At 36.4% G+C, this 27,827-nt stretch overlaps 3 protein-coding genes across 4 annotated transcripts in view; 2 read left to right on the top strand and 1 right to left on the bottom strand.

Moving 5' to 3' along the window:
* The first annotated feature begins 9,556 nt into the window (after nucleotides 1–9,556).
* LOC114266555 (L-ascorbate oxidase homolog) lies at nucleotides 9,557–11,668 on the top strand. Its single transcript, XM_028207465.2, has one exon. It carries the CDS (start codon nucleotides 9,756–9,758, stop codon nucleotides 11,454–11,456), a length of 1,701 nt encoding a protein of 566 aa, XP_028063266.2. The 5' UTR covers nucleotides 9,557–9,755; the 3' UTR covers nucleotides 11,457–11,668.
* Nucleotides 11,669–13,434: 1,766 nt separating this feature from the next.
* Nucleotides 13,435–16,850, top strand: LOC114266556 (Haloacid dehalogenase-like hydrolase (HAD) superfamily protein). The gene is made up of 8 exons (XM_028207466.2): nucleotides 13,435–13,703; nucleotides 14,408–14,473; nucleotides 14,954–15,019; nucleotides 15,153–15,250; nucleotides 15,384–15,509; nucleotides 15,796–16,119; nucleotides 16,229–16,294; nucleotides 16,522–16,850. Exons 2-8 carry the CDS (start codon nucleotides 14,422–14,424, stop codon nucleotides 16,681–16,683), a joined length of 894 nt encoding a protein of 297 aa, XP_028063267.2. The 5' UTR covers nucleotides 13,435–13,703; nucleotides 14,408–14,421; the 3' UTR covers nucleotides 16,684–16,850.
* A 190-nt stretch (nucleotides 16,851–17,040) lies between these two features.
* ROC4 (rotamase CYP 4) overlaps nucleotides 17,041–27,827 on the bottom strand; it is a 258,310-nt gene continuing 247,523 nt past the window's right edge. The window contains exons 1-7 of one of the 2 annotated variants that reach the window (XM_028207468.2): nucleotides 23,675–23,851; nucleotides 21,247–21,465; nucleotides 19,897–20,038; nucleotides 19,346–19,434; nucleotides 19,125–19,179; nucleotides 18,922–19,007; nucleotides 17,041–17,723 (exon numbers count right to left, since the gene is read on the bottom strand). In XM_028207468.2, coding sequence (XP_028063269.2) covers nucleotides 17,568–17,723; nucleotides 18,922–19,007; nucleotides 19,125–19,179; nucleotides 19,346–19,434; nucleotides 19,897–20,038; nucleotides 21,247–21,465; nucleotides 23,675–23,710 — 783 coding nt within the window. In that variant the 5' untranslated portion in view covers nucleotides 23,711–23,851 and the 3' untranslated portion in view covers nucleotides 17,041–17,567. Of the gene's footprint in view, nucleotides 17,724–18,921; nucleotides 19,008–19,124; nucleotides 19,180–19,345; nucleotides 19,435–19,896; nucleotides 20,039–21,246; nucleotides 21,466–23,674; nucleotides 23,852–27,827 lie in introns of those variants that run through there. The other variant, XM_082897621.1, reaches the window with a different exon arrangement.

Raw genomic sequence — 27,827 nt, 5'->3', positions numbered from 1 at the left:
TGGCCTACTCTCAATCAAGATGCCACCGAGTTCGTGCTTAAATGTGATAAGTGTCAACGCTTTGCCAACATCCCTCATGCTCTTCCTATAGAATTGATCACACTTTGCAGTCCTTACCCATTCGCCAAATGGGGGATCGACTTAGTTGGCCCATTGCCCACTGACCGAGGCCAAACCAAATTCGCAATCGTCGCCATTGATTACTTCACTAAATGAGTGGAGGCGGAACCCCTTGCCACAATTACTGAGCGGAACACAACCAGATTCATCTGGCAGTCGATTGTGTGCCGATTTGGCATCCCTCAAGCCATTGTCTCCAACAACAGCAAACAATTTGACAATGCCAAATTCAGGAAATTCTGTGCAGAACTTCAAATCCAGCCATGTTTCTCTTCCCCAAGTTATCCCCAAGCCAATGGCCAAGTTAAGGTTACCAACCGTTCTCTTCTAAAGATCATCAAAACTAAGTTGGAAGCTGCTAAGGGACTCTGGGTTGAGGAATTACCAAACGTACTCTGGGCCTACCGCACTACCGCCCGAACCCCCACTAGGGAGACCTTCTTTCGCTTAACATATGGCGCTGAGGCGGTCATCCCAGTGGACATCAGTCTGCCTACCGCGAGGGTTCTGCACCCGAATCCAGAACTAATTGAAGAACTGCGTTGGGCAGACTTAGACCTAATTGAAGAGCTCCGAGAGACCACAGTTGTCATATTAATAGAAAATGAGAACACACTACAACCGCAAAGTCCAACCGAGGGAGTTTGCCGTGGGGGACCTTGTTTTGCGCGAAGCAACTCTTGCCACCAAAAATCCAGCCGAGGGCAAGCTGGCAGCCAAGTGGGAGGGCCTTACGTTGTTAAGGCCAGACCTCGTCCGGGCACTTACTGACTTCAGGACATGGAAGGCCGAGATCTCCCCCATCCATGGAACGCCGAGCACTTGAAGCGTTATTTTCAATAAAGCCTTATTTTTGTATTGATCAATTGTTATATATTCTTTTTGATAATCTACACACTTGGATGTTTTTGTCTTTTTCTCACATGGTGTAAATTTGTGATCAGTGGACTACGCTTTAAATGACAACGATCTTATATCTCAATTATTTTCTTGGTATTTCAACTAACACCCTGCTTGCAGCCTCGGTCAGACTGAGTTACTTAAAGCCTCAGCTAGACTGAGTCACTTAAAGCCTCATCCAGATTGAGCACGAAGGGCTCATTCAGACTGAGTTACTTAAAGCCTTAGCCAGACTGAACACGAAGGGCTCAGCCAGAATGAACACGAAGGGCTCAGCCAGACTGAGTCACTTAAAGCCTCAGCCAGACTGAACACGAAGGGCTCAGCCAAACTGAGTTACTTAAAGCCTCAGCCAGACTGAGCATGAAGGGCTCAGCCAGACTGAGTCACTTAAAGCCCCAGACTGAGTTACTTAAAGCCTCAGCCAGACTGAGCACGAAGGGCTCAGCCAGACTGAGTTATTTAAAGCCTCAGGCAGACTGAGCATGAATAGCTCAGCCAGACTGAGTTACTTGAGCCTCAGCTAGACTGAGTTAATTATGGCTCAAGCCAAACTGAGCACTCGGCCAAGGCCATTCTTGTAACTTCATGATTGTGGCATAATTGCCATACTTAGTCAAATTCCAGGTCCATGCTTTTATGCCTCTTAACATTCTTTACATTTTTCAACTTTCATTGCCCAACCTAATCTTTCATTTCTCAACATTCTTACAACATGATTTAAAACTTCACATTTTAAGACCTTTACATTTCAACGTTTTACAAGTTAGACTGGCTCCCTACTAGGCCGTGATTTAAAACTTCACAATTTTTACCATTCTCACATTTTAAACTTCACCTTGCGTCGTGATTTTTTCACAAGTTAGACTGGCTCACTATTTCTCAACCTTTACTACGATTTATACATAACCCTTATTTGAATGGCCATTCTCATTATTTTTAGATCTACAAGAAATACAGACAACAGTATGAAAAAACACAACTCATAATTTTATTCATTTACAAACTTACACATAAGTTCATTACAGAAATTACACAAAAAAAAAAAACACAACTCATAAAGAAATTACATCAGTCACTCCTCCTCGCTCGAAGCCAAGTCTTCTTCGTCAACCCCCTTATCTGGGGGGGTCTGGGCCACATCGTCTTTATCTATTCTCACAATGTTGAAGTCTAAGTCTGGGAACAACTCTTTTGCTTTACGTTTAAACATCTTCCAGCTGTTGTCCCAGAACTCAGCCATCTCATGTTTGTAGAAGTCCGACCGTTGGAAGCTCTGGATCACTTCCTCTTCGCTCCTGCTCCCAGTGGTCGCTCCCGACGGCCCAGCCCCCCTATCCCCCTCTCTCGCCAAGCTGCTGGCAATAGCGGCATCAATGGCCATCTGGAAGTCGGCGGACCCCTTGAACTGCTCTACCACTGCAACACATAAGTCGGGGTACACCGCCCTCTCAGATGCTAACTTGGCTCTCTCCTCTTCCAAGATCTTCTCCAACCCTGCCTTCTCAGCTACAGACTTGGCCCGCTCGTCCGCCAACACCCTCTCCAACTCAGCGATCTTCAGATCTGTTTCTTCTTTTTCTTTGATCGACTGAGCACAAAGATCTTCATTGCAGACCATGGCCTTATCCCACCTCTCGTTGGCGACAGTGCAGGCTTTCTGGGCCTCTTCCAGCTTCTTTGCTCGCCAGCCAACTGGAACTCGAGCGACACCACCTTGCGGCGTTTTGTCTCCAGCTCTAGCTTGGTCGCGAGCAGCTCAGCATTAGCACGGTTGGCTGAATAGCCCTGCACCATCGCCAACGCCTTCATCTTCTTGGCGTTTTGGGCATACTCCAGCTCTCTAACATATGCACTCCGCGCGGCTCTCCTCCACCCCCTGGTCTCCCTCCTTAAATTTTCAAGCTGGGCCTTCACCTCATCCAGTTTTGCCTTTAATGGCTCAACTTCGCCTTTTGCGTACGCCGTTTTCTTCAACAAGGCTCCTGCTAAGGTTGTCACCTCCATCTGGGCCGAGCAGAGCCCCCTTAGCAGCTCGGCCTGTGTAAAACTCGCCATCGAGCGCATTGTCGCATCCTCCACCACGCCCAAGAGCCGATTAGCAACAGTCTTGGCTTCGCCTTATTCTCCCTCTAGTCGCCTGGACACTGCTGGAGCGTGGTAAATGGAGGTCTTCAACCTGGCCCTCTCTTCTTCTCCTTGGGGCGCAGGACCCTCCTTGGGCTGTTGTTCTACCCCCTGCTCAGGGCCAGTCGCCCCACCTTCCACTTGTGTTTCGGGGTCCGTGGTATCCCCCACTCCATCCCTTACCTCCTCTAGCTCCACCTCTGGGGCGACCTCCGTCACCCCCTTCTTCATCTTCTTCAATGTTGGCCCCTCTTCACCCTTGTCCACCATCTTTTTCTTCCTGTCCTTCAATACAGCCTCCACCTCTCTGTTGCCTCTTTCTTTCAATAGATCCACTGGGGGCGGTCGTGGCTCAAAATCACCCAAGTTCTTTTCTCCCAGCGTCTTGGGACACGGTCGAATTCTTTCCCTTGCGATCGACTTTGGTGGACGGCCTACCTGTGATTCTTTGTATTTATTAACCTTGGCAAAACTCATCCTGTCCTCCGTCTATTGTGCCCTCCTCCTTGCCTCTAGTTCTGCCGGCGCAAAATCTCCACCGGTCGGCTGAGGGCCCAGCCTTGCGGTGAACAAGGCTGAGGGCTGAACGAGGTCGTCCCACTTGGCGCCTCCTTCTCCCTCCATGCCTTCACCTTCTTCACCCTCTCCTCTGCTGCTGCCCCCAACCTTGGGTCCACCGACTTAGTTGGCACTCTCCACACGGTGCGCACTCCTACTCCCCCGTTGGCGGACACATGGAATCACTGTGGCCTCCACCCCTTAATTGAAGACGGCAACCCCGCCACCAGATCCTTCCCTGCCTCCACTTGTAAAGTGACCCAAGTTTCTTGCTGGCCTAGAGCCTTGTAGCATGCAAAAAACTCGTCCACCGTTATTGCAACCCCCTCGTTCGCCCGCGGCCACACGCTTGCACAGGCCAGTAAGATCTTCCACACATTGGGCATCAGTTGGCTCGGAGCCACCACCAGCCGATCTAACACGTTTACTACTATCCGGAGGAGTGACAACCTCAAACCTCCCTTTAACGCCTCATCGTAGAGGGAAAATTCCCCATGTCGAGCATCGGATGCCCTCTCCTTTGATGTCGGTAGTTTTAACTCTATTTCTGTGGGAATCTGATACTTCTCACGCATGGCCTCCAACTCCTCTGCGGTAAAGGTCGATTTGTCGGCCATCGTGTGCCAGTGATCTGGCTCTACCTGATTGATCGGCTTTGCAGCCACTATCAGCGGGGATGAGTGGGGTCACCCCACCGGCTCCCCCCCACTCCCTGTTCACTTCTCCGTCTTGTATTGCTCTGCTAGGTCCATCGCGTCATCGTCTCCCAACGCATCTAGCCTTACGGTGGGCACATCCTCTCGAGCCATCTTTCTGGTATGCCTGCGTATAGCTTCAGACACTAGTACTAGGTAGTTCACAAAATGTTGCAAAGGTATATCACTCGACACAAAATAGTTTACTTCTGGAATGTTTTGGTTTTTTGCAAAAAGGTAGGTAAAGCGGATAACACCAAAAGCCTAAGGCTTGCCTGTATTCCAAGGGTCACAATTAAATTTTGCCAGCTTGAAAATTTTCAAAAAATTCGCCAAAATTGCATTTTCAACACCCTATGTCAACCTACTCTTTCGTTTCTTGCCCAACGCCTAACCTCCCTCATCACGGGATTCTACCACGTGTACGACCACGATCCACTACCCCTTTCCCCTACCCTGTCTTTTCCACTTCAAATCACCATGTGCCCTGTCACTCCTCGAGCCCCGTGCACCGCCACTTGCCCCTCCACTCGGCCACCCTTCGCGGTCGGTCCTCCTCATGGTCGGTCCCTTCACTCAGTCACCCTTTGCGGTCGGCCCGCCTCATGGTCGGTCCCTCCACTCGGTCACCCTTCGCGGTCGCCCCTCCTCAGGTTCGATCCCTCCGCTCGGCCACCCATCGCCGTCGGCCCACCTCTCAGTTGGTCTTTACCCCGCCGGTCTTTCACAACCATCTTTTTTTTCATTATTCCCTTCGTTGGACTAAAGCTGCACTTAGGAATGGGGGACTACTGACATGGGTAAGCCCATAAAGGTTATAGCCCACCACTTTGGGCCCAATACATAATTTAAATACTAAAACCCAACGTTGCTGGAGCTCAAAGTGGCATTAAGAGCCAATGACATCTAAATACGTGGTAAGAGAAGCACAAGCCACATAAGCAGACAAAGATCCTGTAAAGTTATTGCATTGCACATCAGCCATTAATGGAGCTCCTTACAGCATTTATTGCGATAACCCCTCTCCGTCACGACAGAATGGCCTCACCATGAACAAGGTAAGTTAGAGTATAGATTTTCGGCCAGGGTGACAGGTCGGAATAGACAACGAAATGATTAGCAAAGGATATAAGCAGGCATCGAAGACAAGAAAAAGGTTAAGCTTCTCTATCACTAATCTATCTCTACATTCCATCTCTCTTTCTAACTTGCTTGTCGGAGGGTTCGTTGGGGGACTCCCCGTTTCCCGTTGAACTCTTGTGCATGTTTCTCTGTGGGCTTGGCACCTCGGACACTGGTTTGGGAAGCGTGGATCAGTCCGACCCGTTCCATCTGGAACATACTGTATCATCAACATTTGTCCTTCCTTCTTATGCCACCAACTGATTCCCCTACTTTTATGTCCCTAACCCCATTACCTTTGTAACATCGAATCCCCAACATTTTCGATCGGCCCTTCTTCAATATAGTCTGTTTTCAATATGTGATGTTTGATCTACAATAATGGTCTTGTTTTAAGTTTGCCATGGGGTGTGAAGATGGATTTCGTAGTAGACATGATTGGGTGGTGATGGTCTAGTCGTGACAAGGAGTTGGTTTTGGCGGTGGTGTAGAAGATGGGTTTTGGGAGGACTTGATTAAGCGTTGGTTTGGGGTGGATTTGGTGTTGGTTTGGTAAGATGCTAATGTTGCTTTGAGAGTTTTGGGGTCGCAATTGAAGGATTTGGAGGTGGATTCGTGATGGTGAAAGTAGTGGGGTGGAGAGGGTTTGGTACTGATGGTCTGGTAGTGGTGGGACTGGGTTTGGTAGTAGTTCAAGAGTGTTGGGAGTTGGGTTTTGGGATGGTAGAAGGGTTGGATTAGGTGTTAGTTTGGGGTGGATTTGTGTTGGTTTAGGAGTTGAGGTGTTAGTAATGGGTGGTGATGGTTTAGAGGTGGTGGAGAAGGTGAGTGGTTGGTAGTTGTACCTAGTGGTGGGAGTGAGGAAGAAGATGAATGACAAAAATAGAAGGAAAAAAAAACATTTGTCCTTTGAATTTGGTCACATGTTGAGTATGCGACTATTTCTCGTCCAAAAAAATCAGCTCCTTTTTTTTTTTTTTTTTTTTATTTGATTGAAAAATTAATCAAATTTATTTCGTTCCCCCCATTTAATGAGAAAACGAGTCCAAATTGACAAGATCATTTAAGGAATGATATGAAAAGAGAGAGACGAGAACATATTAAATAAAAAAAAAAGTATTGTGTTCAAATTAAAACAATAAAAACTAAAATAAAATTAAAATGAAACTACAAGAATGATAAAATTTGTTGTATAGTAATCTTCTTAATTAAATTATTACAAATTTAATAAGATGCATCTTATGATCAAAACAAGATACATATTTTAAATTTAAGGGCATGTGACATAATCTTAATTACTTATTATTATGTGTGAAATTTCATACCAAAACATATAGTAAACCCAAATTACCACCGCATCAAATTTCACCCACAATCAAAATTATAACCACCTTATGTCAAATCCCCCATTAAAGTAAACATCACACGCATTCTTTTGAATTTGTTTCTTTCTCCCTTTCATATCTTAGTTTCTTCTAAAATTTAAATAAAATATAAAATAGTAAGAAAAAAATAAAAAGATGAGAGAGAAAAGTTGTTTTGGCAACAAGCACAAGTGAGCATAGGAGTTTTGTAAAAGAGTGGCAATGATACAATGACAAATAGCGAATAAGATGGTTAGCAGAGTGGGATTAAAGGCTAATTGGCGTGGTGAAGGTCATGGAGTGGTAGGGAGTGAAAAACTAGAAAATGGGCAGAATGTGGATCACTCAATGCTAGGGAGTGTGAGAGAGTGGGGTTATTGGTACCCTATTTTTCGTCCACTCCATTTTATTTTCCAATGTGATTTTGGTTAAACCAAGTTTGATTTATTGGTTTTCACAAAATATGCAAAGAGTTATTTGATAAATTGACACATATGATTTATTATATCATCGGTCAAACTTTGATGCAAGGCAAATTAAAAGTATGAAACCTCAAAACAAAATGTATTTTGCTTTAGATGTATGTATATTATCGATGTAAGGTAAGTTATACTAGATTAATCATTGGGCCTCGCCTAATTTTTAAGAATAGTGATTGGTTTTAGTATTGCAAAATAACTTTGAGATTCTCTGGTATAATTTGTCGATCATTGGAATTCATTTAATTTTTAGGTGATGATTAACCTATTACCATTGACTAATCTCATGGTTAACTTTTCTTCTCTATTTCATTTATTGTTACGCCCTATTTTGTCTTTTTATATCTTGTTATGTTTATGTTTATGGATGGTGAGTAATGAAATAATTGCGTAAAAATAAAATTAAAAAAGGAATTCTCATGCCATATATATTTCAATCCATATGGACTCATTTTCTTTATAAAAAATATGGATATTTTCTTTTAAAAAATGGAATTATCATTTTTCATAAATTTATTTTTCTCAAAATTGTACAATTATAACCAATTATTTAAACATTTTTTAAGTTGTGAACAATACTTTGTGATTTTGTTGTAAACGATAACAAATTTTTAAAAAATTGTGGTTTTAAACTAAATAAAACCACGTTTGGTTCAATTCGGTTTAATTCTATGATTTACATTATTTGAATTAGTTTCAAATTTTATGCAACGATATATAATGATTTAATTCGTAATTTATTTCTAAATCGAACCAATTCAAACCATCCTCACCCTTTCCTAATTCATATAATATACCTTTTATGTTCAATGAATGTTAATAATTTCAGAAATATTACAAATCCAAACTTAAATTACTCAAAATTGTTTTATTATGGTTTAGATTTATTCTATATATGAATCTCATACTATACAAATTCAATCCTAACCGCACAACTCTCATTCAGGATAAATTCGAGGTATTTAAATGGAGTTCATAGCATTTTTCTAATATTTTTTTTTTGAGATTTATGTAAATTTATTATTTAGTTTAAAATAATTTTGTGGCAATTATTTTGTCAATTGGTATGCGGGAAATTATAGACTATTTCTGTAGTATTATGTATCTGTACTCTCTAGTAGCATCTCCAATGGTATATCTTTTTTTTTACCAAATCTGAGTAAAAACTCCATTTGATATCAAGTGTTCCAATAGAAGATTTTGAGCTTTTCTCAAAACATTGATCGACCAACTAGTGTAATTTTTTCACAAATTTTTTTAAAGAGTGGTCATCCAGGGGACATCCAGAGAGACATCCAGTGTGAAAATCCAACGGCTATGAATAGTGATTTGATGAAAGATCTTAACCATCCTTAATATGGTAAAAGATTTTTCATATCATCAATTTGATATGGAGCAAGAAAAATGATGATTTTTCATCAAATTTAAATTTGATGAAAAAATTGATGATACGTTGAAGATGGTCTAACCAATCATCATTTATTATGTCTCCTTATATTCCTCAATCACCCAACACAATATCCCACATATCCACCTTCTCCATCAATTATAATATTATAAAATATGACGTATCTATCCTTTACGCTATGTTTGGGTTGAGTGATTTGAAGAGAAAAGAAAAGAAATGAAGAGATATATATTTCTCTTACTTGTTTGGATAACTTAAGTGGGAAGAAATTGAGAGAAACTCATTTCTCTTATAACTTTTATTTTCAATCTTCTCAAAAGTGAAGAGATTAGAAGAGAAAAGAAACCAACATATTTTTATATTTTCATACCCTATAAAAATAAAAGAAATAAAAAGATTGAAAGTATAAAAAAGTTATGTTGGTAATATAACATAAAATAATTTCTTTTCTTTTTTCTTATGTTATGAAATCTAATCAAACAAAAAGAAAAGAAATTACAATCATTTTATATTTTTTCTTTTTTCTTATAACTTAAGTTTCATTTATTTTCTTTTCTAGATTCTCAAACGCATTGTTAGAACTACTCGATAATTACCGTTGGTATGATTTCTAAACTAAGAAACAAAGAAAAATTCCATCCACGTGAATGTGTAAGAGAGAGAGCGCGCGAGCATAGGGGAAATGAAACAGAAGCGGAAAAAAACGAAAGGAGAGGCGCAAGGGAAGGTGCAAGCAAGACGGGCGAGACGCAGAGCAATTTGCGGGGGAGGGGGGAGTTTTGAGAGGTGGAAATTGAGAGAGTCCCTTATGAAAAATATATTATAAAAGGGGAAGGTGGTGGTAGGGAACATCACAAACTCATAAAAACAAAACAAAATTTCCATATTCTTCTTCTTACAAAAAAATACATAAATAACAAAGAAGAAGAGAATAAAAGAAAAAATTAAAAAAAGTGAGAAAGGGAGGAGGAGCCAGCCAAACATGGGTAGCATGAAGACGACGTTCGTGGCAGCCGCATTGCTGCTTTGCTTATTGGCCGGGGTGTCAGTGGTACGGGCAGAGGACCCGTACCTATTCTTCGAGTGGACTGTCACTTACGGGACAATTTCGCCGGTGGGAGTCCCCGTGCAAGCAATCCTCATCAATGGTCAGTTTCCAGGGCCTAAGATCAATTGCACCTCCAACAACAACATTGTTGTTAATGTCTTCAACAAACTCGATGAGCCGTTTCTCCTGACCTGGTACGGGATCCAGCAAAGGAAGAACTCGTGGCAAGACGGTACGCTTGGAACCATGTGCCCAATCCAACCGGGCACAAACTACACATTCAAATTCCAGGTCAAGGACCAGATTGGAAGCTACTACTATTTCCCAACCACTGGCCTTCAAAGGGCATCTGGCGGAATTGGTGGCCTACAGGTCCATAGTCGGCTTCTCATCCCAGTCCCCTTTGATGCACCTGCCGATGAATACTTTGTCATTGCTGGGGATTGGTACAACAAGGGCCATAAATCTATTCAGAAGCAATTGGACACCGGGCGCTCACTCGGCAGACCTGATGGTATCCAGATCAATGGCAAGTCTGGCAAGGTCGGTGGCAGCAACGAGCCCATGTTCAACATGGAGGCTGGCAAGATCTACAGGTACAGGGTCTGCAATGTGGGAATGAAGACATCACTGAATTTCAGGATCCAAGGTCACAGTTTGAAGCTAGTGGAGATGGAGGGTTCACACACCGTTCAGAACGTATACGACTCTCTTGACGTGCACATTGGTCAGTGCTTCTCCGTATTGGTCGAAGCCAACCAAGAGCCCAATGATTATTACATGGTGTTTTCCAGCAGATTCACCAAGCAACCATTGACTAGTGTTGCAGTCATCCGCTATGCCAACGGGAAGAATTCACCTTCTTCTGAGCTGCCAGCACCCCCACCAGAGACAGCCACTGGAATCGCATGGTCCATCAATCAGTTCCGCTCATTCCGCTGGAACCTCACTGCTAGCGCTGCCCGCCCCAACCCTCAGGGATCATACCACTATGGTAAAATCAACATCACCCGCACTATCAAGCTTGTCAACTCGAGGAACAATGTGGATGGCAAGCTTCGTTATGCCATCAACGGTGTCTCCCACGTTGAGCCAACTACCCCGCTTAAGCTTGTTGAGTACTATGGAATCCAGGACAAGGTGTTCAAGTATGACATCATCAAAGACGAGCCCGAGGCTGCATCTGAATCTAATGAGAAGATCGTCCTCGCCCCCAACGTCCTTAATGCCACATTCCGTAACTTTGTTGAGATAATCTTAGAGAACCACGAGAAGACCATTCAGACATGGCACTTAGATGGGTATTCATTCTTCGCTGTGGCAATTGAACCCGGGAGGTGGACTCCAGAGAAGAGGAAGAACTACAATCTTGTTGATGCCGTGAGCAGGCACAACATCCAAGTGTACCCTGGATCGTGGGCTGCCATCATGACCACATTAGATAATGCGGGAATGTGGAACATGAGGTCCGAGATGTGGGAGAGGGCTTACTTGGGACAACAATTCTACTTCAGCGTTCTCTCCCCAGCACGCTCCCTCAGGGATGAATACAACCTCCCAGAAAAGACCCCAGTCTGTGGCCTTGTCAAAGACTTACCAGAACCTCCTCCATACAGCAACAGTGGAATCTTCTAAAATTTTTATTTATTATTTAGTACTACGTATGTGTGTGTATGTTTGATGACATGCGAGATGTCTAGACTTGACATACACTATTTTTTTTTTTTTTAAAGCAAAAACAAAAGTAATAAGTTGTAATAGAGGGTTGGAGCAACCTATAGCTCGGTTGATAAGGCGCATGTATCAACCCTTACGAAACATGTAATTGAATTTTCACTTCCTATTTTGTTTTCATTTCTCTATCTTGATTAATTTTCATTCATTTCGTGCTCAGATATTTGTTTTTGTTGCCCTTTCCCATGAGATACTTTTGCTTTTCTTAACAGAGTTAAGGTAGTGAGGGATAAAATGCAGACAAAAAAGAATTAATGAATTTGGAATCGATGCTTCTATTCTTATCAAGAAAAGAGAATATCTATATAATAAAACAAAGTGATTTTTGAATTTTGTCCTACGTATCATTGTAGATGGTGATGGTGAATTCAATAGAATGGTTCAAAAATGTCTTGCATACAATTTGTATTTGAATGGCATGGCTTATCTTTTAGCTTAGATCCTACTGTTAAGGATGCTTTTCTTCCTTTTGTTTCCCTCCTTAAAATGTTCACAGATTTGTGCATAAACATCGTTGGATCTCTTATGATGTTTTACCTCTTTTGAAGCATACGAAATTGCTTTCCCATTTTATATGCTATAATTTTGATTTTAGGGATAAATTTCCCTCCATAATTCATCTCTCTATACCTATTTATACTCCTCTTGAGGTTTTATAGTACAGGTTATACATACAAAAAATTAAATTTATCAGATAACTATAAATACAAAAATAAATCAGATTTTGTTTTACAAAATGAATTGTTTAAACTTTGTAAAACAAGTATTAATTTAAGTATGAAGCAACCAACTCTCATTAACATACCCTCACGGCTTTGTTCTTCCTTTGAGAAAAGTCTTTGTGGTAATTTGAAGGAGTTAGTCAACTTATATAGTCGAGTGTTATTTCCTCACAGAGCGATATGGGATAGACACCCAATGGGCTCCCACATAGGTCTATAATATATATACCAGAAAATAAGTAGAGAGATGGAGGCCGAGGGAAAGGAAGGTTTGTCCTTTATGACGACCTGAACAAATCCTATTGTCTCAGTCCAAAAATTGAATTTATAACCCGAACTCCCAATTATATAATCACTCTTCAGTTTCAAGTTAGTATTGCTCATCATATATATTTATTCATCGTATTTCTACTAATGCATTGGAGTGTTTACTTAAAGAGATAAACTTCTCTATATATACCCTGAAATGGAGAAAGATCCAATCTTGAGCACTATAACAAATATATCAAAGGTCCAGATTTATTAATCTTATAGTAAACCTCATTGTTATTGTTATAATAATGATCGTATAGCACTAAATTTATTTACAACTAGAGAGTATAAAGAATATGTTTGTTCCATCCATATATTCCTTAGAGAAAAGAATATAACCTCATATCTTCATACTTAACCAGAGAAAAAAGAATATATCCTCATCTTCAAAACCCTTTTGGCCAAATTATCCTCATGCTACTAATATTATTCTTCTAAGAAAAAACCTGCAATTCTCTTGATTGAGTAGTCTCATCTATACCTGCTCTGCTGTACAGGATTCTCAAGCTTCCTCCGCACACCTCCTCTTTTGTAGCCCTGCCAAAGAATTGATCAACCTGTATTATGCTCACACCACGACATTAATTAAGAAATGAAGAACTGGGGCCAAATTACATTAATCGCATGGATCACTGAGAAATTCTTCATTAATAAATATATAAGAATCAAATGCAATATAATTTATGTTTGTAATTAATGTTCTGTTGTGTTTAACATGATTGACTAAATATTGGATATAATGGGAATATCTTTGGGAGCATATACGGGCATGCAATGCACGGTCGAGTTGCAATCTCTAGAAAATGACCTGTAATAGAAAAGCAGAAGAATTATCCGAAAGAAATGACCTATTATGCTTGCCACTACCGCCACCATGCACCTCCACCACACCACCCGATGGCTGCTGCTAATCTTCACAATAGGAAGTAGCAAAGTGTCATGGTCAGGATCATCCATATTCCTCCTTTATTCCTCCTCAATTGGGTGCATTGCATGGCATTGGGTCCTCTGCACTCTACCTCTTTGAATTCATTCATATATAAATAGGCCATCTAAGCCACTGTTCAATCATGCATCAGAGTTGTTTGGAGCTTTTTACGTACTTACGTAACAGGTAATTAATGATTTTTTATTTGTTATGTTTCTCAATTAACATATCTTTCTCGTTTTAATTTCCAGTTATATTATCTCTTTCTTTCCCTTCCGCCAGTTACTTTTTTGAAGTCTCTCTTCTCACCACACTCATGTTCTCTCCCTCTCATGATTGTTGTTCTCTGATCATTCCCCTCTCCCCTTTCCAAGTTTCTTTGCTTAGAGCATCCACAGTGGAAGTGTTTACTCCTCCACTGTGTCAGAAGTTAAAGATTTGGTTTGTTTCCCTCATATTTTGTTGCACAGTGGAACTGTTAAGAGTAGTGTTAAGAGCAATTTTTTGTGTCAAGTCACTTGTTTACTGTGGTGAGTTGTCTAACAATTGCAAATAAGAGAGAGAAAGAGAGAGGGGACTGGCACAGCACAGAAATGCTGGCCAGTAGTCCTTTTTGTATTATTTATTTATTTTATCTATTATTTATATATATTTATATATCCTTAACAATCCCCTTAACACATTCGTTGCACCATCATTCACTCTCTAAATTAACAAACTCTTAACATACATTTTTGAGTCCCACTTTTATCACTTTTTGTCATACAACACACAATTTTAGCTATTCCATTCGAGATGCTCTTACCAAGTTGCCATCCTCTTCCTAGCTAGCAATCAAGCCTCAATATTTTGAAACATGAATACCTGAAAAAGTGAATAAATTTTTGCAGGTTTACTCTCAAAGATGGATGATGCTGGTGGAAAGTCCAGTACTAAGTATGAGTGCTTGCTCTTTGGTAAGCTCCAATTAATATATATAATCTGACATTAATTGATTAGTTAGGTGCATGGCATGATCATGATAAGCCAGTTTCTGTACCTTCTCATATATGCAAGTTGAAAAACCAGTTAGAATTGTAGTGTTACTTTTTCTAGAATCTTACAATTGAATGATTAAAATCGACAAGATAGGGAGATTTAAGAGAATAATTAGAAAATTGAATGTATTGTAGCCTATTTTCTTCAATGTGTAAATAATGGTAGACATCGAGAACATCATTACAAGAATTTGAATTCATACACCCACGTACGAGAATCTCACCTTCACTAACACCAGTAGGCTATAGTGCTAGTGGAAAGAATCCTTAGGTGCTTCTTATTGGAGATAGAAATATTCCTCCTCTGACTCTGGTTGAGATTGAGAATATATGTTGTAAAAACAAAAAAACTACTCACTGATTCTCAGATTTGTTCGTTCTTTAACTTGTTTTTCTCAGATATGGATGATACTTTGTACCCTATGAGCTCAGGTCTCAACTTGGCTTGTCGCAAGAACATAGAAGGTACGAGTTGTATATATAACAACTATATATCTATATATTAGTTATCAATTTATTATGATGCATGCTGCTAGTGATGATGATTGTATTGTGGGTATGAAGTGAAATGAAATGATGTTAATTAAATTTATGGCAGAATACATGTTGCGACACTTGCATATTGATGAAAATGAAGTTGCTAAGATGTGCTTGGACCTGTATAGGGAATATGGGACGACCATGGCTGGTCTAAAGGTGAAAACACAACTTAAATTTTTTTTTTCAATTGTTTTATTCAATTTCTTCCCCTCAATACGTTGTAACAGTAACAGGTACTAGTATTCATTGTCAGTTTACATCTATGAAACTCTTATGCTCTCCTTTTCAGGCTCTTGGCTATGAATTTGATGATGATGAGTTTCATGCTTACGTTCATGGAAACTTACCATACGATGCTCTGAAACCCGACCCAGTGCTAAGGAACCTTCTACTTTCTACGCCACAGCGCAAAATAGTATGTCAAGCATAATAAGTTGCTATGATAAGACTTGACAACTTTAATTGCTTGTACCTCGAACCAGAATTGGGATAATTTTTACTCTTTTATTTTTAACCTGCCATTTCTAAATATAATTTTCAAACCCAAACAATTTTGAACTTATATTTCTCAAATCTTATTTTGTCGAGTCATTTGAAGTTGTGTTTCAAAAGTATGACTTCAATTAATTTATTGTAAAAAAAAAAAAAACTCCAATAATTTGGCTATTCTGACAATGCATGTGTATTGGTGGTGTCTTTAGATCTTCACTAATGCGGACAAAGCACATGCAGCACAAGTCCTGAGCAGACTGGACTTGGAAGATTGTTTCGATGGTGTGATATGCTTTGAAACTCTTAATCCCAATCCCTCTTCCAAACCAGTTGATTACATGAACTGTAGTGTAGATGAAGACAAAGAAGACAGTGTGCCCACACAAGGTGAAGAGGGTGAATTAGAGTGCGCCCCCACTGATGATACTCATGACTGTAACAGTTTAGCACCCAAGTCACCCATTCTCTGTAAACCCACAGTGGAAGCTATTGAAGCCGCCATTCGGATTGCAAATGTTGATCCAAAGAAAACAGTATGTATGCTTTCATTCTTTCATTTGGGAAGCTAACTAGCTAGCCGACTACAGTTTAATAATTATTTTATTGAGTAATGGAAATCATTATATGTTCTTTTGTCCTCAGATTTTCTTTGATGATAGTGCAAGGAACATTGCAAGTGGGAATGCAGCTGGGCTTCACACAGTCATTGTAAATTTCTAAATCTCTCTAGGTTTCCTTCTAGTTTTTTTTTTTTTTAAAAAATATTAGTTGATTAGGACTTAACCCTAAAATCAGCTTAAAAACCCCATCAGAGGTAGTATCACTCGACAATTTTATGATAATACAATGTTTCTTTACTATAATAATAACAAATAATAACTGAAATAAATTTGATTTCAAAACTAAGAGCATCAGAACTTATTAATGAATGACAGGTAGGGAGCCCAACGCTGGTGCCTGGAGCAGACCACGCCCTGAATAGCATCCACAATATCAAAGAGGCACTGCCTGAAATATGGGAAAGTGAAAACGAAGAAGGAGAGCAGGTAGAGCAAGTCATCCAATCCACTGCTGTCGAAACTATAGTCCTTGCATAGGCTTCCGTCTCCCCTCCCACGCAAAAAATAGTTGTTCCTAGCCTGTACTTGGCTAGTGTAGTCCCCAAATTGATACATCTATACTCACAGTAAGATGAAGTTAGTTTACAAGTTTTGGGACAAATCGACAATAAAATTTTGCCTATCTCTTCTTGAATTACATAAAACCTGCTCAGGTGATCAATTTAAATTTCCAGCAAAAGCACCACACTCCTTTAAACTGCACAACTTTTTAAATAGCCAAAGCTCCTTCAGCCTACCAAATACCTTCAAGTAATCCTTCAGCACAAAGGACAACTAAGGCTACCAATTCTCATATGCTTAACCCAACTTAAACAACTCGTAACACATAACATCTCCAGAAGAATTATTATCCATTCAACATTTTTTCCAGGCATTATACAAATAATTTTAAGCAATACGATACTTGTCAAATAACAATAATAATCAGTGCCATGATAACAACTAACTGGCCGAGGTTGAGACATAATCTAGATCCACAAGTGCAATTTCCAGATCACCAGACAGAACGGAGTATGACAAATACCTGTTGTATACTATATAGGGCTTGATGTAGCTAAATTCATCAATCAGGCTTGTCAAGTTGAGCTCTCTCTCTCTCTCTCTCTCTCTTGATTACATGGATGATAGAATCTCATGTCCATATTCACCCATAACATAATACATGGACACATGTGAGAACTCGGTAGCAGACAAGAGTATAATGTTTCATTTGCATTTCTCTCAGCGACGGAAAATATAATCCCAAATACATGAGTTTTTGCATAAACATGCACAACCAAGAGGTGAGAACAAAAATGGAATAATGGACCAAATCGAAATTTGTAATCAGTGGTTGTTGATATGATGAGAACACAGACAGATCATCCATCCAGTGGTAGCTCTCCACAGTTGACAATTCTGCAAGGCAACCGAGGGATATCCGATCTACTTGTTTCTTGGGATTCAAGTTTCCGCACAACATCCATTCCATCGATGACATTTCCAAAAACAACATGACGATTGTCCAGCCATGGAGTCTGCAAAACACAAATAAAGAACATATATGTTGTTGATTCTATCAATATCATTACAAGTACTTTCGGGCACTTCAACAGTTTGCATCACATTCAAAGGCATAGCTGAAGTAACAAGTTGAATTACAGTAGCACGCCCAGCCGAGTTAAGGGTGGTAGCCTTCTACCCAAACAGTCTACTTTGCATTTTCTCGATGATGAATTGGAATTGGGATTTGGTCACCCTATTATGCATTATGGGGGTTCCAAGATATTTCCCCAAGTCTTGGGTAAGAGGAATGCCACACTAGCAGCTCAGAGCTCTGGCCTTATTGCTAGGGACATTAGGGGAAACGAAGATTTTAGATTTCTGGAAATTAATCCTTTGGCCAAAACAATCGCTAATATTACCCATGATATCCACAATCACATTGCAGGTATTAACATCAGCTCTAGTGAAAAGGAGCAGATCATTTGCAAAGAAAGGTGGAAATTAGAAGGGCAATGCCCCACAGCCTTAAGCCCTTTCCAATCACCATATCAACTTTATAAGTTATCATATTAAAGATTCTCTCCATGCATAAAACAAAAATGTAAGGGGACAAACACCTTGTCTAATTCCTTTACTGGTAGGGAATTCAGGTAAGGTCTCACCATTCCTAAGAATAGAGGTATTAACAACAGTAATGGAACTCATGATGAGGCTAATCCACATGTCATTAAATGAAAGTCAATTAAAGTTTGGTGAATGAATTCCCACGAGATTCTATCACATCTGAATATTATGCACATATGGGAGGCCAAATTTGTTTCAAAGCAATATGACCTATTTATAGGCTTAAGAAATCTCTAATAATAGAAGCCTTGTAAAACTCTTCCTACTAAACAAGGATACCTAATAAAGCTTAAATACTATCACTAAAGCTACTATAAAGTCCCAAACAAAAAAGAATATAAAACATAGCAATATTATCTAAAAGACTCCTAATAACACAAATCACTTAAACTTATTGATCAATTTATCATGTAGTGTTTTAACATTTCTAGGCTTTTGAAGGAAGCTTTATATATCTCAAAGTTACTCTAGGAAACATTTTATTCAAATTCTAACATCCGTAAGAAGAGAGCCAAATTGTCCCTAGGAAATGAAAAAGTTAGATATGTCAACAATAAAAACACACACACAAAAAAAGAAAAAGAAGAGAGGTTGCAGCTATTGCACCTTTACTGTGCAAATGAAAAATTGGCTGCCATTGGTATTAGGGCCAGCATTGGCCATGCTCAACACTCCGGGTCCAACATGCTTCACTACAAATAATTACACGAAATATCAGCACTTCATACCACACTGATTGAACAGTTTGAAGAAGAGAGAAGAAACAACGGCAAAGAACTGAATTTTACAACGATCCCACATTCACTCACAGGTGAAATTCTCATCTTCAAAACTAGAACCATAAATACTGATCCCTCCAGTGCCCTGCAGTCAGAAAACACCACAATCTATTAAAGATGACATTCTACTTGCAAAACCATATAGGTCCTCCACCTCCCTCAAGCCCAAATACAGCACCCTCGCATATATAGGAGGAGGGGGGGGGGGGGGGGGGGGGGGGCACAGGCACAGAGAGAGAGAGAGAGCTCACATCTCCTTCAGTGAAGTCCCCTCCCTGGATCATGAAATCTTTGATAATACGGTGGAAGGAGCATCCTTTGTAACCATATCCTTTCTCTCCTGCATGTTTTTTTTTTTAAAGGAAACATGAAATATTAAGTTCACTGCCATACAATTCTTTTTGCAGTAACAATATTCATAAATCCGTTGATGTGTAAATAGCTCAACTGGTATGTCCAATATATCTATAACTACAGAAAAACAGGCTGAGATTAAAATTCCGTGTCCATAATGTTTGAATTTCAAAAAATTTAGCATTTTGAAACTACTACTAATATTGACAATGATAGTGACACGTCCAACAACATCTACGTGTTTTTAAAATTACAAAACTGCTTTTCTTCCTTGACGATATTACAAACCGTACTGTAGTGAGTGATGTACTAATTGGCAACAGGTACAGTATTGAATATACACAGATTTCTCACCCATAGATACAAGTAAATGGGTTTAACCAATGGGTATAACTTACTTTAACAATAATGGTTCTAAAAACTTGAAGGACTACCAAGAAGAACTTGCCTGTGCACAAAGCGCGGAAGTTCTCGACAGTTTTAGGAACAATATCTCCAAACAGACCCATTACAATCCTACCAACAACTTCACCCCCAACTTCTACATCAAAGAAGCACTTGGTTGTCACTTTAGCTTGCAGCTCCAAATCCTAAAAGAAAAACCACGTAAAATGTTTAAATCAAAACAACAATTAACCATAAACACAAAAACAAGAATCAAAATGAATAACAACACTGTATACATATATATGACCATTGTTGTCAAATCGTAAATAGTAAGACTCACTTTATTTAGCATAATATATAATTTTATATATATACATATACATATAAAAATATATTGTTTAAAATGAAATAAACATCAATAAAACTAAAGTATATCAATGTAATTAATTACTTCTTTTTTTTTTAATTTTGTGAAATGATGCTGTTTCAGGCATTAAGCAAACGGTACTGAATCACAAGGAGTCGCAATGAATTGCAATGAATCGTAGTGATCGCTATTGAATCGTACAATTCACTCAAATTAAGATTTAATTACACAAATTGAATTATTTTACTTAAAACTCATACCAAATTTTAAATTGTAAGATTCCAACAATCATTTATGACTTTGAAAACTAGTAGCCAAGAATAAAGCATATTTTACCATGATCCAAGGAAACTATTCACTGAGAACATTATCAAGGCTCCAAATATTTTTTTTTAAAAAAAACGAATGAGAACTAAGGATACATTTGGTACACTGGAATGGAATGCAAGTGGGAATGGATACTAGGTTGAATGGAATATAATACTCATTCCCATTCTATTCTACTATTTGGTTGCCAAAATAACATAGGAATGTATTGACAATTCTCATTCCTCTGTGTTTGGGTATACCTAGGGGTGGCCATGGGCTCAATGGCCAGCCCAACCCGCTATTTTTAGGACTTGGGAAAAATATTTAGCCCATAGGGTTGGGGTGGGTTGAGATTTTGAACCCATTTAATTTTCATGCTGGGCTTGGGATAAGGAGTTTTAGCCTAGCCCGACCCATCCCGCACCCATTTATAAAATATTAATATTAATTGTATATTATTTAGTTACAAAATAAAGTAAGAAAATACGTATGTTTAGTCCATTACAAAAAGATACCCAATTTCAATCCAGCTAAATCAAGATGTACTATCCACCAAAGCATGTGTCTGAATTATAGTTTGATGTTCTTTACTAAATCTTACAACCATGTTCCATAAGGATTTTTGCATTTTTGAGCCCAAACGAGAAGAGTAATGCCATGTAGCCAAAAAAAAAACCAAAAAAAAAAAAAAGAGGAGCAAAAGTCTAAAGCAAAGCGATGAACTAAGGTACTTACACTGGCCATTGAGTTGCTACACACCATTCTACGTTTTGCAATTGAAAGTACTTTAGAAGGTTGTGATGCAGAAAAGCACAACGCGTAGTGAGATCTTGATGCTAACACTCTACCCAAGACAGATACTGTTTTAAGTCCAAAACAACTTGGCTGCAATTGTTTTATTCTTGAAACAATAACTGGCCTTTGAAGATATGAAACATCTCGGCTAAAATTTCCCTGAAAAGCAATAAAGTTATCCGTTCATGATGAATCAAGCAAGCATAAAAGATAGTAAAGTTCTAGCAGGTAGCCAAGCAACTTAACAAAGCAAGGTTCGGTGTGATTAATTCTTTAGTGATAAAATGCATTGCATGTTCAAGAATAAGGAAAGACTAGTAAAAATAAGGGGGATTTGGCCAGATGTCTCATTTTATGTACTTATACAACATTCAATCCCACTTAATGTTTTTTAACTCATTAAGTCCCACATGTATCCAAAAGACCATAATACACATCATTAACATGAGTAGAAATCCACAATGTTAATGGCACTCAGCAATGCGCCATACAGTTTTGTTTCAAACTCTAAATTATCATAACTTTCATTGTACACGTCTATTTTTTCTTTTTAAGAATTATATTTTTTGAACCTATTCGTTGAGACCTATCAAACGAGATGCATAATAAAAATGAAACTATGTATTAAAAAAAAAAAAAAACTCATAAATTCATAAATTATCAAAATTTCATTTCTAAGTTTCAAAACTGAGAAACTAAAGAGAAGCTTGAAACAGTGCCAGATCAGCAACATTTCTGACTCTGCCAGTGCCACAAAACTAATTCGAGAAGGTTCTTCTATGTCCGTTGCTCTTGTTGGGTATTTTGGTCGTTTGGTTGGGAATGGGATTTCACGCATTAAACAAGAAGTTTCACATTTTCAAACTGGGAAATTTCTTCGTTTCAAGTCATTTGGGATCAACATTTTGAGGTTTTGAAACCAAAAATTCTCAGTTACAATTTTGAAATAGAAAAAAAGGGTAAATTACACTTTTCACCTTCGTAGTTTGACTTAAATTTCATTTTGGTCCCTACACTTTAAGTCGAGTTTCAATTTCGTCCCACCCCCACCCCCTCTCTCTCTCTGAATTAATGAGAGAGAATTGAGATAGAAAATCGACCCACCAAAAAGGTTTGGAAGAACTATATGCTAGAAGTGCAACTCCACTCTCTCAAAACCAAGGGCACTTTTTTTTTCTTTTTTTTTTTTTTTGACAAAAGAGAATAATGTCATTGAATAGAAGGAAAAAAAATCAAGCACAACCAGAGAGGAAAAAGAAGTCTATCAAGATAAAAAGGAAATTAAGGAAAATACATGCTCACATTCTATGAATGACTCTGTAATCTCTTAAAAAATAAGAAGAAGGGGGGGGGGGGGGGTAAGAGACTTTAAAAATAGCATTTACGCCCAGAAAGAAGACAAAAAAACATATCCAAGAACATAAAATTTTGGTATTTCTTAATAGCACACGAATACCATAAATTAGCACCATCAATAATATAAGTTTCAAATCCAAGAAATAAAATACCACTAAAAAAAATATCATAATAATATTAGGCTTTTGAAATTGTTCCATTGCAAAAAAACATATATCAAAAGAATATGTGAAGAGGAAGACTTCTCAACCGTGCGTGTGCGTTTGGTTTCAGTTTTCTAAATTCAATTTTTTAAAAATTGAGTTTCTTATTTTTCGTGTTTGTTTGTTTTTAGTTAATATTTTTAAAATTTTAAGCAATTATTTTATTTTTTTAGACGCACCGTACTTAGATATATCTAAATATTAAAATATTTGTGCAAAAATATTTTCAAAAATTAATAAATACACAAAAAAAATGTGCTGAATTTTTATATTTTTTTTGATATTTTTGGTAATTAGTGAATTTTTTTTAAAAAAAATCACAAATATTGTACTTTTTAAAATGTACTTACGTTAGGTGTGTCTAAAAATTAAAAAAAAAAATTACTTAAAATATTTAAAAAATTCATTGAAAAAAAAAAAAAAACACTGAAAATAAAAAAAAAATAAAAAAATTGCATTATTTCACATATAACGCAATAGCAACAATTCTATTAATATGATATATAAAAGTCATTTTTTATTTATATAAATTATATTTACAGTCTAACAAATTATATTTACAGTCTAATAAATTATAACCTAATAATCTAATTATAATATTATATAGCCTCAAAATTGTATGCAATAATTGTGATAACTGTTAATTTACAAAGGAAATGCAAATAACGATTTCTATCGAGGTGGGAGAAATAAATAGGAACAATGAAAGTAAAAGAAGAAACATAATTAGTAAAAGAGCAAGCAAGCAAGCAATAATGATTAAAAGGAAAGTAACGGGCGAAAAACTGAGAAGTAGATGTAGAAGCAACCTTGCAAGAAGAGGCCGAGAATGCAGAGGCCAACATAGCTAATATTCTTCTCTATCTTCTTCTTCTAACTGTGACTAGTGCTGGGCTGCTAAATGGCCGAGGGAGGAGAGCAGGAGGGTTTATTGAGAATTTTGGTTTGAGACCTGAGCTTGTAATAGTGCAGAGACAGATAAGGTTAGTTTGGGTAAATTGCACTTTGCCCCTTAATGCTTGATATTTTTTATTTTGGTCCTTAAATTTTATTTTTTTTATTCAAGTTTTTTCTAATTTACTATAATAATTTACTTATCTCCAAAATTAGGAGAAGAAAGTTAAAAAAAAAAAAAAAAAAAACATATTGACAATCAAGTAGTATATAAATATTTTATTATATATAATTCAATATAAACTCAAATTATAATATAATAATACATATTTTATATTTTGTGACAGTGAAACTTTATGTCTAATGTTGAACATAAATTAACATTAAAAGTAATTGATTTTGTAATCGATTATTTTTATGTAAAATTATTGTATACACAAAATCTCAAAACACAATAAAAATATAAAAAATAAAAAGAACACTATACATTTTTTAGTGTGAAGTAACCAGCCTCATTAGCTCATTAGGGCAATATTGTCCGTTCTGAGCGTACGTTCGCGGTTTTATTTTCCTTTTAGGAAAAAGTCTTGTACTAATTTGAAAGAGTTAATCAATTTATGTAATAGTGTGGTTTCCTCACAGAACGATATAAGATAGATATCCAATGAGCTCTCACAACCTATGTCTGAATCTGAGTTAAGCGAGTTCTTGTTATTTGGCATAATCAAATACATATATTTGTATATGTACGAAGAACACACAAGTCTCATTGAAGAATAACAACCAAAGACTCTTGAATCTCATTACTGACAGTTTGTGTTGATTTAGGCTAAGTTTGGTGTGTGTAAAAAAAGATAAAAAGTCAAGAAGTTATCACTATTTATCAAAAAAAAAAAATTAATATTACACACAAAATTACAAGATAGATCTGACCCGTGGCTATTTTTTTTTAGATCTGTGGCTGCTTTTTTTAAGAAAAATTGCACAGTTGGAGTACAATTTTAACACACTGCTGTTCGGTCCGTAGGAGCCCATCACGGGTCCCGTTTTGATAATCTGAACCATTCAATGTGTAGAACACGTCGATTACTATATGTCTATGAAAAATCATATTGATCAGATATCGCTAACTACATGATCAAATTAGTTTTGTATAATAAAAAGAAAGATGATATTATAGTTAACAGTTGAAAAAAAAACTAATCTGATCAGATAGCTATTGATATCTGATCAGAGTGATTTTTTACAGGCATATAATACTCAACGAGTTCTACACATTAATGGTTCACATTATCAAAACGGGGCTCGTAATGCCCCCCACGGGCCGAACAGTACCGTCCAATGCAATGCCCGAAAAACAACCAATTATTTATTGGCATCAATTCGGCTGAGCAGATGATACGGCTGTACAACTTAAACTCTTAATCTTCTCTTGCATACTAATTTATACAATTTTTTAATATATATTTTTCTATAAAAAGTCAAAAAGTTAACCCAAACAACCATATTTTTTCCTTAACTTTTTAGTTTAAAAAGTCAAAAAATATATTTATTTAGGAGACCCTAAATAACCCCTTAATCTTTCTAATTTTTAAATTATTTACTTTTAAAGTATTAGACTTGTCATATCTATACTATATATATAATCAAATGTAGTTGTTTTGTCAAAAGCCTCCAAATATTAATTCTTAAATTCTCATAATTTTAAAACACTCTCTTTCCTACTTGGCAACTTTCTTTGATTGCCTTTCATGTTTTCTATTTTTTTTCATTTTTTATTTGTTTGATTAATTAAAATTAAAATTAATTTCATTACTTATGGATAAAGATTTGAATTTCAAAATTCCTCCATATAGATAAACATATAAAAAATGAAAATTGATTTTATAATCTACAGATAAAGATAAAAAATAAACAATTAATTTAAAAAAATTAATTTCATAACTTATAGATAATTTAAAATTTCTTCCCATAAATAAAAAAATAAAAGTTGATAAATAACTTATAAAAATTAATTTCATGGCCTACAAATAAAGATAAAGATTAAATAATTGATTTTTTTTTTTTAAAAAAACAAAATTACTCTCTTTTTTTTCCCCCTCATTTCGTACTTTAATTAATTTCATTATAGATAAACATATAAAATTCATAAATAATTTATGAAAATTTATTTCATGACCTATAGATAAAGATAAAAAATTTTAAAATTATTTAAAAATAATAATTTCATGACATAGATAAATAAACATATAAAAATTGATAAATAATTTATAAAGATTAATTTCGTGGCCTACAGATAAAGATAAAGATTAAATAATTGATTTTCAAAAAATTAAAATAATAAAATTTAGATAAAGATATGATTTGTTAATCTATATATCTATCAAAAACATATATATCTAAATCTTTATTTTGATTTACTCTTTTTTTTTTCTCCTATCACATATTATCTTTTTTTATTTTAAATTTTTTATCTTATGAAATGCTCTTATCTATAACTTCTTATCTCCTATTAAATTCTTAACCTTCTCTTGATAATTTTTATTATTCGTTATTATCTACCAAATGATAAAGATTATTAAAAAAAAAAATTATCGCTCTGAAGGAGAATAGTATTAATAATGAAATAATAAAGGCTACATGGGAGAAGGTAGCACAAAAATCTCACAAAATTAATTTTCTTCACTATATTTATAAAAGGTAATAATTTGAGATTCTTTCTATTAGTTATTAAAAATAATTTGCATTAGATCATTGTTTTTTTTTAAATTTTTTTATAAGACTGTCATTCGTTATAGTATTTCTTCAATCCTATCTCTAAATTCTCTCTTTGAAATTTTTGTTTTTTCAATAATTAAGTTTAGAATCAATTTCTTATCAAATTTGTTTTCTTGATCCTTATTTTATTGAAGGATCGAGACGAATAAAACTTTCATATAATATATGAAATTAATGAATATAATACAAAGATGAAAGGGAAGTACTACATATTTGTCAATATCTCTATGTTATTATTAGTTGATTTGCTAGATTATACTATCAATTTAGAGCCCATATGATTCAATTCAATGTTCATGACTTAATTTGTATTTGATCATTTTTTCGTTGAGTAACCGATATAATTTTTTTTTTGGGTATATAATGATTAAAGCTATCATTTGTTATATTTTTTCAAATACAATTCAAATAATTTTTTATCATTTTTTTTATAAATAAAATGGATTAAAACTATTCTCTTATATAATTTTTATAATACTATGACATTCTTATCTTGATTAATTTTTTTAAAATGACATAGAAACTATGCAAGTATTATTCAAATTATGGAGAATGATTTATACTTTGATATGATATGAGTGTGTCGTTGATAGAGGAAATCAAAGATAGAGAGTTGCTAATATAATCAATTAATGATTTGTTTGAGAAATTCTTTTTATAAGCAAGGCAACAAACTTAGATTAAATTTTTTTAAAAACTACTTATAAATTATAATTAAAAGTTGATATTTATTCATAATTTGATCCCACAATGATAATATACACCAGTAATTTAAAAGTCCATGTAAATTTATATATATAGTATAGATATTATCAAGTGATTGTGATACTATTATTCTCAACAATTTTTATAATTAATAATTTCTTATGCATATCAAATTTTATTGTAAAATTTTGTGGGTTAATTATTGTTAACATCTACCTAGATGGCTTAATATTATGGCTTGTCGCTATTAAGATATAATTTAAGATTAAGATTATTTATTTATCACACAAGATATATATAGTCTATTTTTTCGTGCATCGCACGGGTTACCGCTAGTTATAAAGTATTGTAAAGTATAAGGGCCAAGATAGTTCGTTGTTTATCAATTAAAATTCAAGTGGATGTATATTTTGAGAGTGATCTCTCCATCAGTGATGGTTCCAACTCTTAATGGATTCGTTTTTTTTCTTGTTTTTTTCAGCACGCTTATCATTTATCATTCATACGAGTGAGAAAAACGGGCTTATTGACAATGATCATAAAGAAGGATTTAACAAGAATTCGGATGGGATTTGCTCGAAGCGA

This window comes from Camellia sinensis, chromosome 12 (assembly GCF_055761805.1).
Source record: "Camellia sinensis isolate YWXY chromosome 12, ASM5576180v1, whole genome shotgun sequence".
In the NCBI taxonomy this organism is placed as follows: domain Eukaryota; kingdom Viridiplantae; phylum Streptophyta; class Magnoliopsida; order Ericales; family Theaceae; genus Camellia; species Camellia sinensis.
This window is presented reverse-complemented; position numbering and strand designations above follow the sequence as displayed.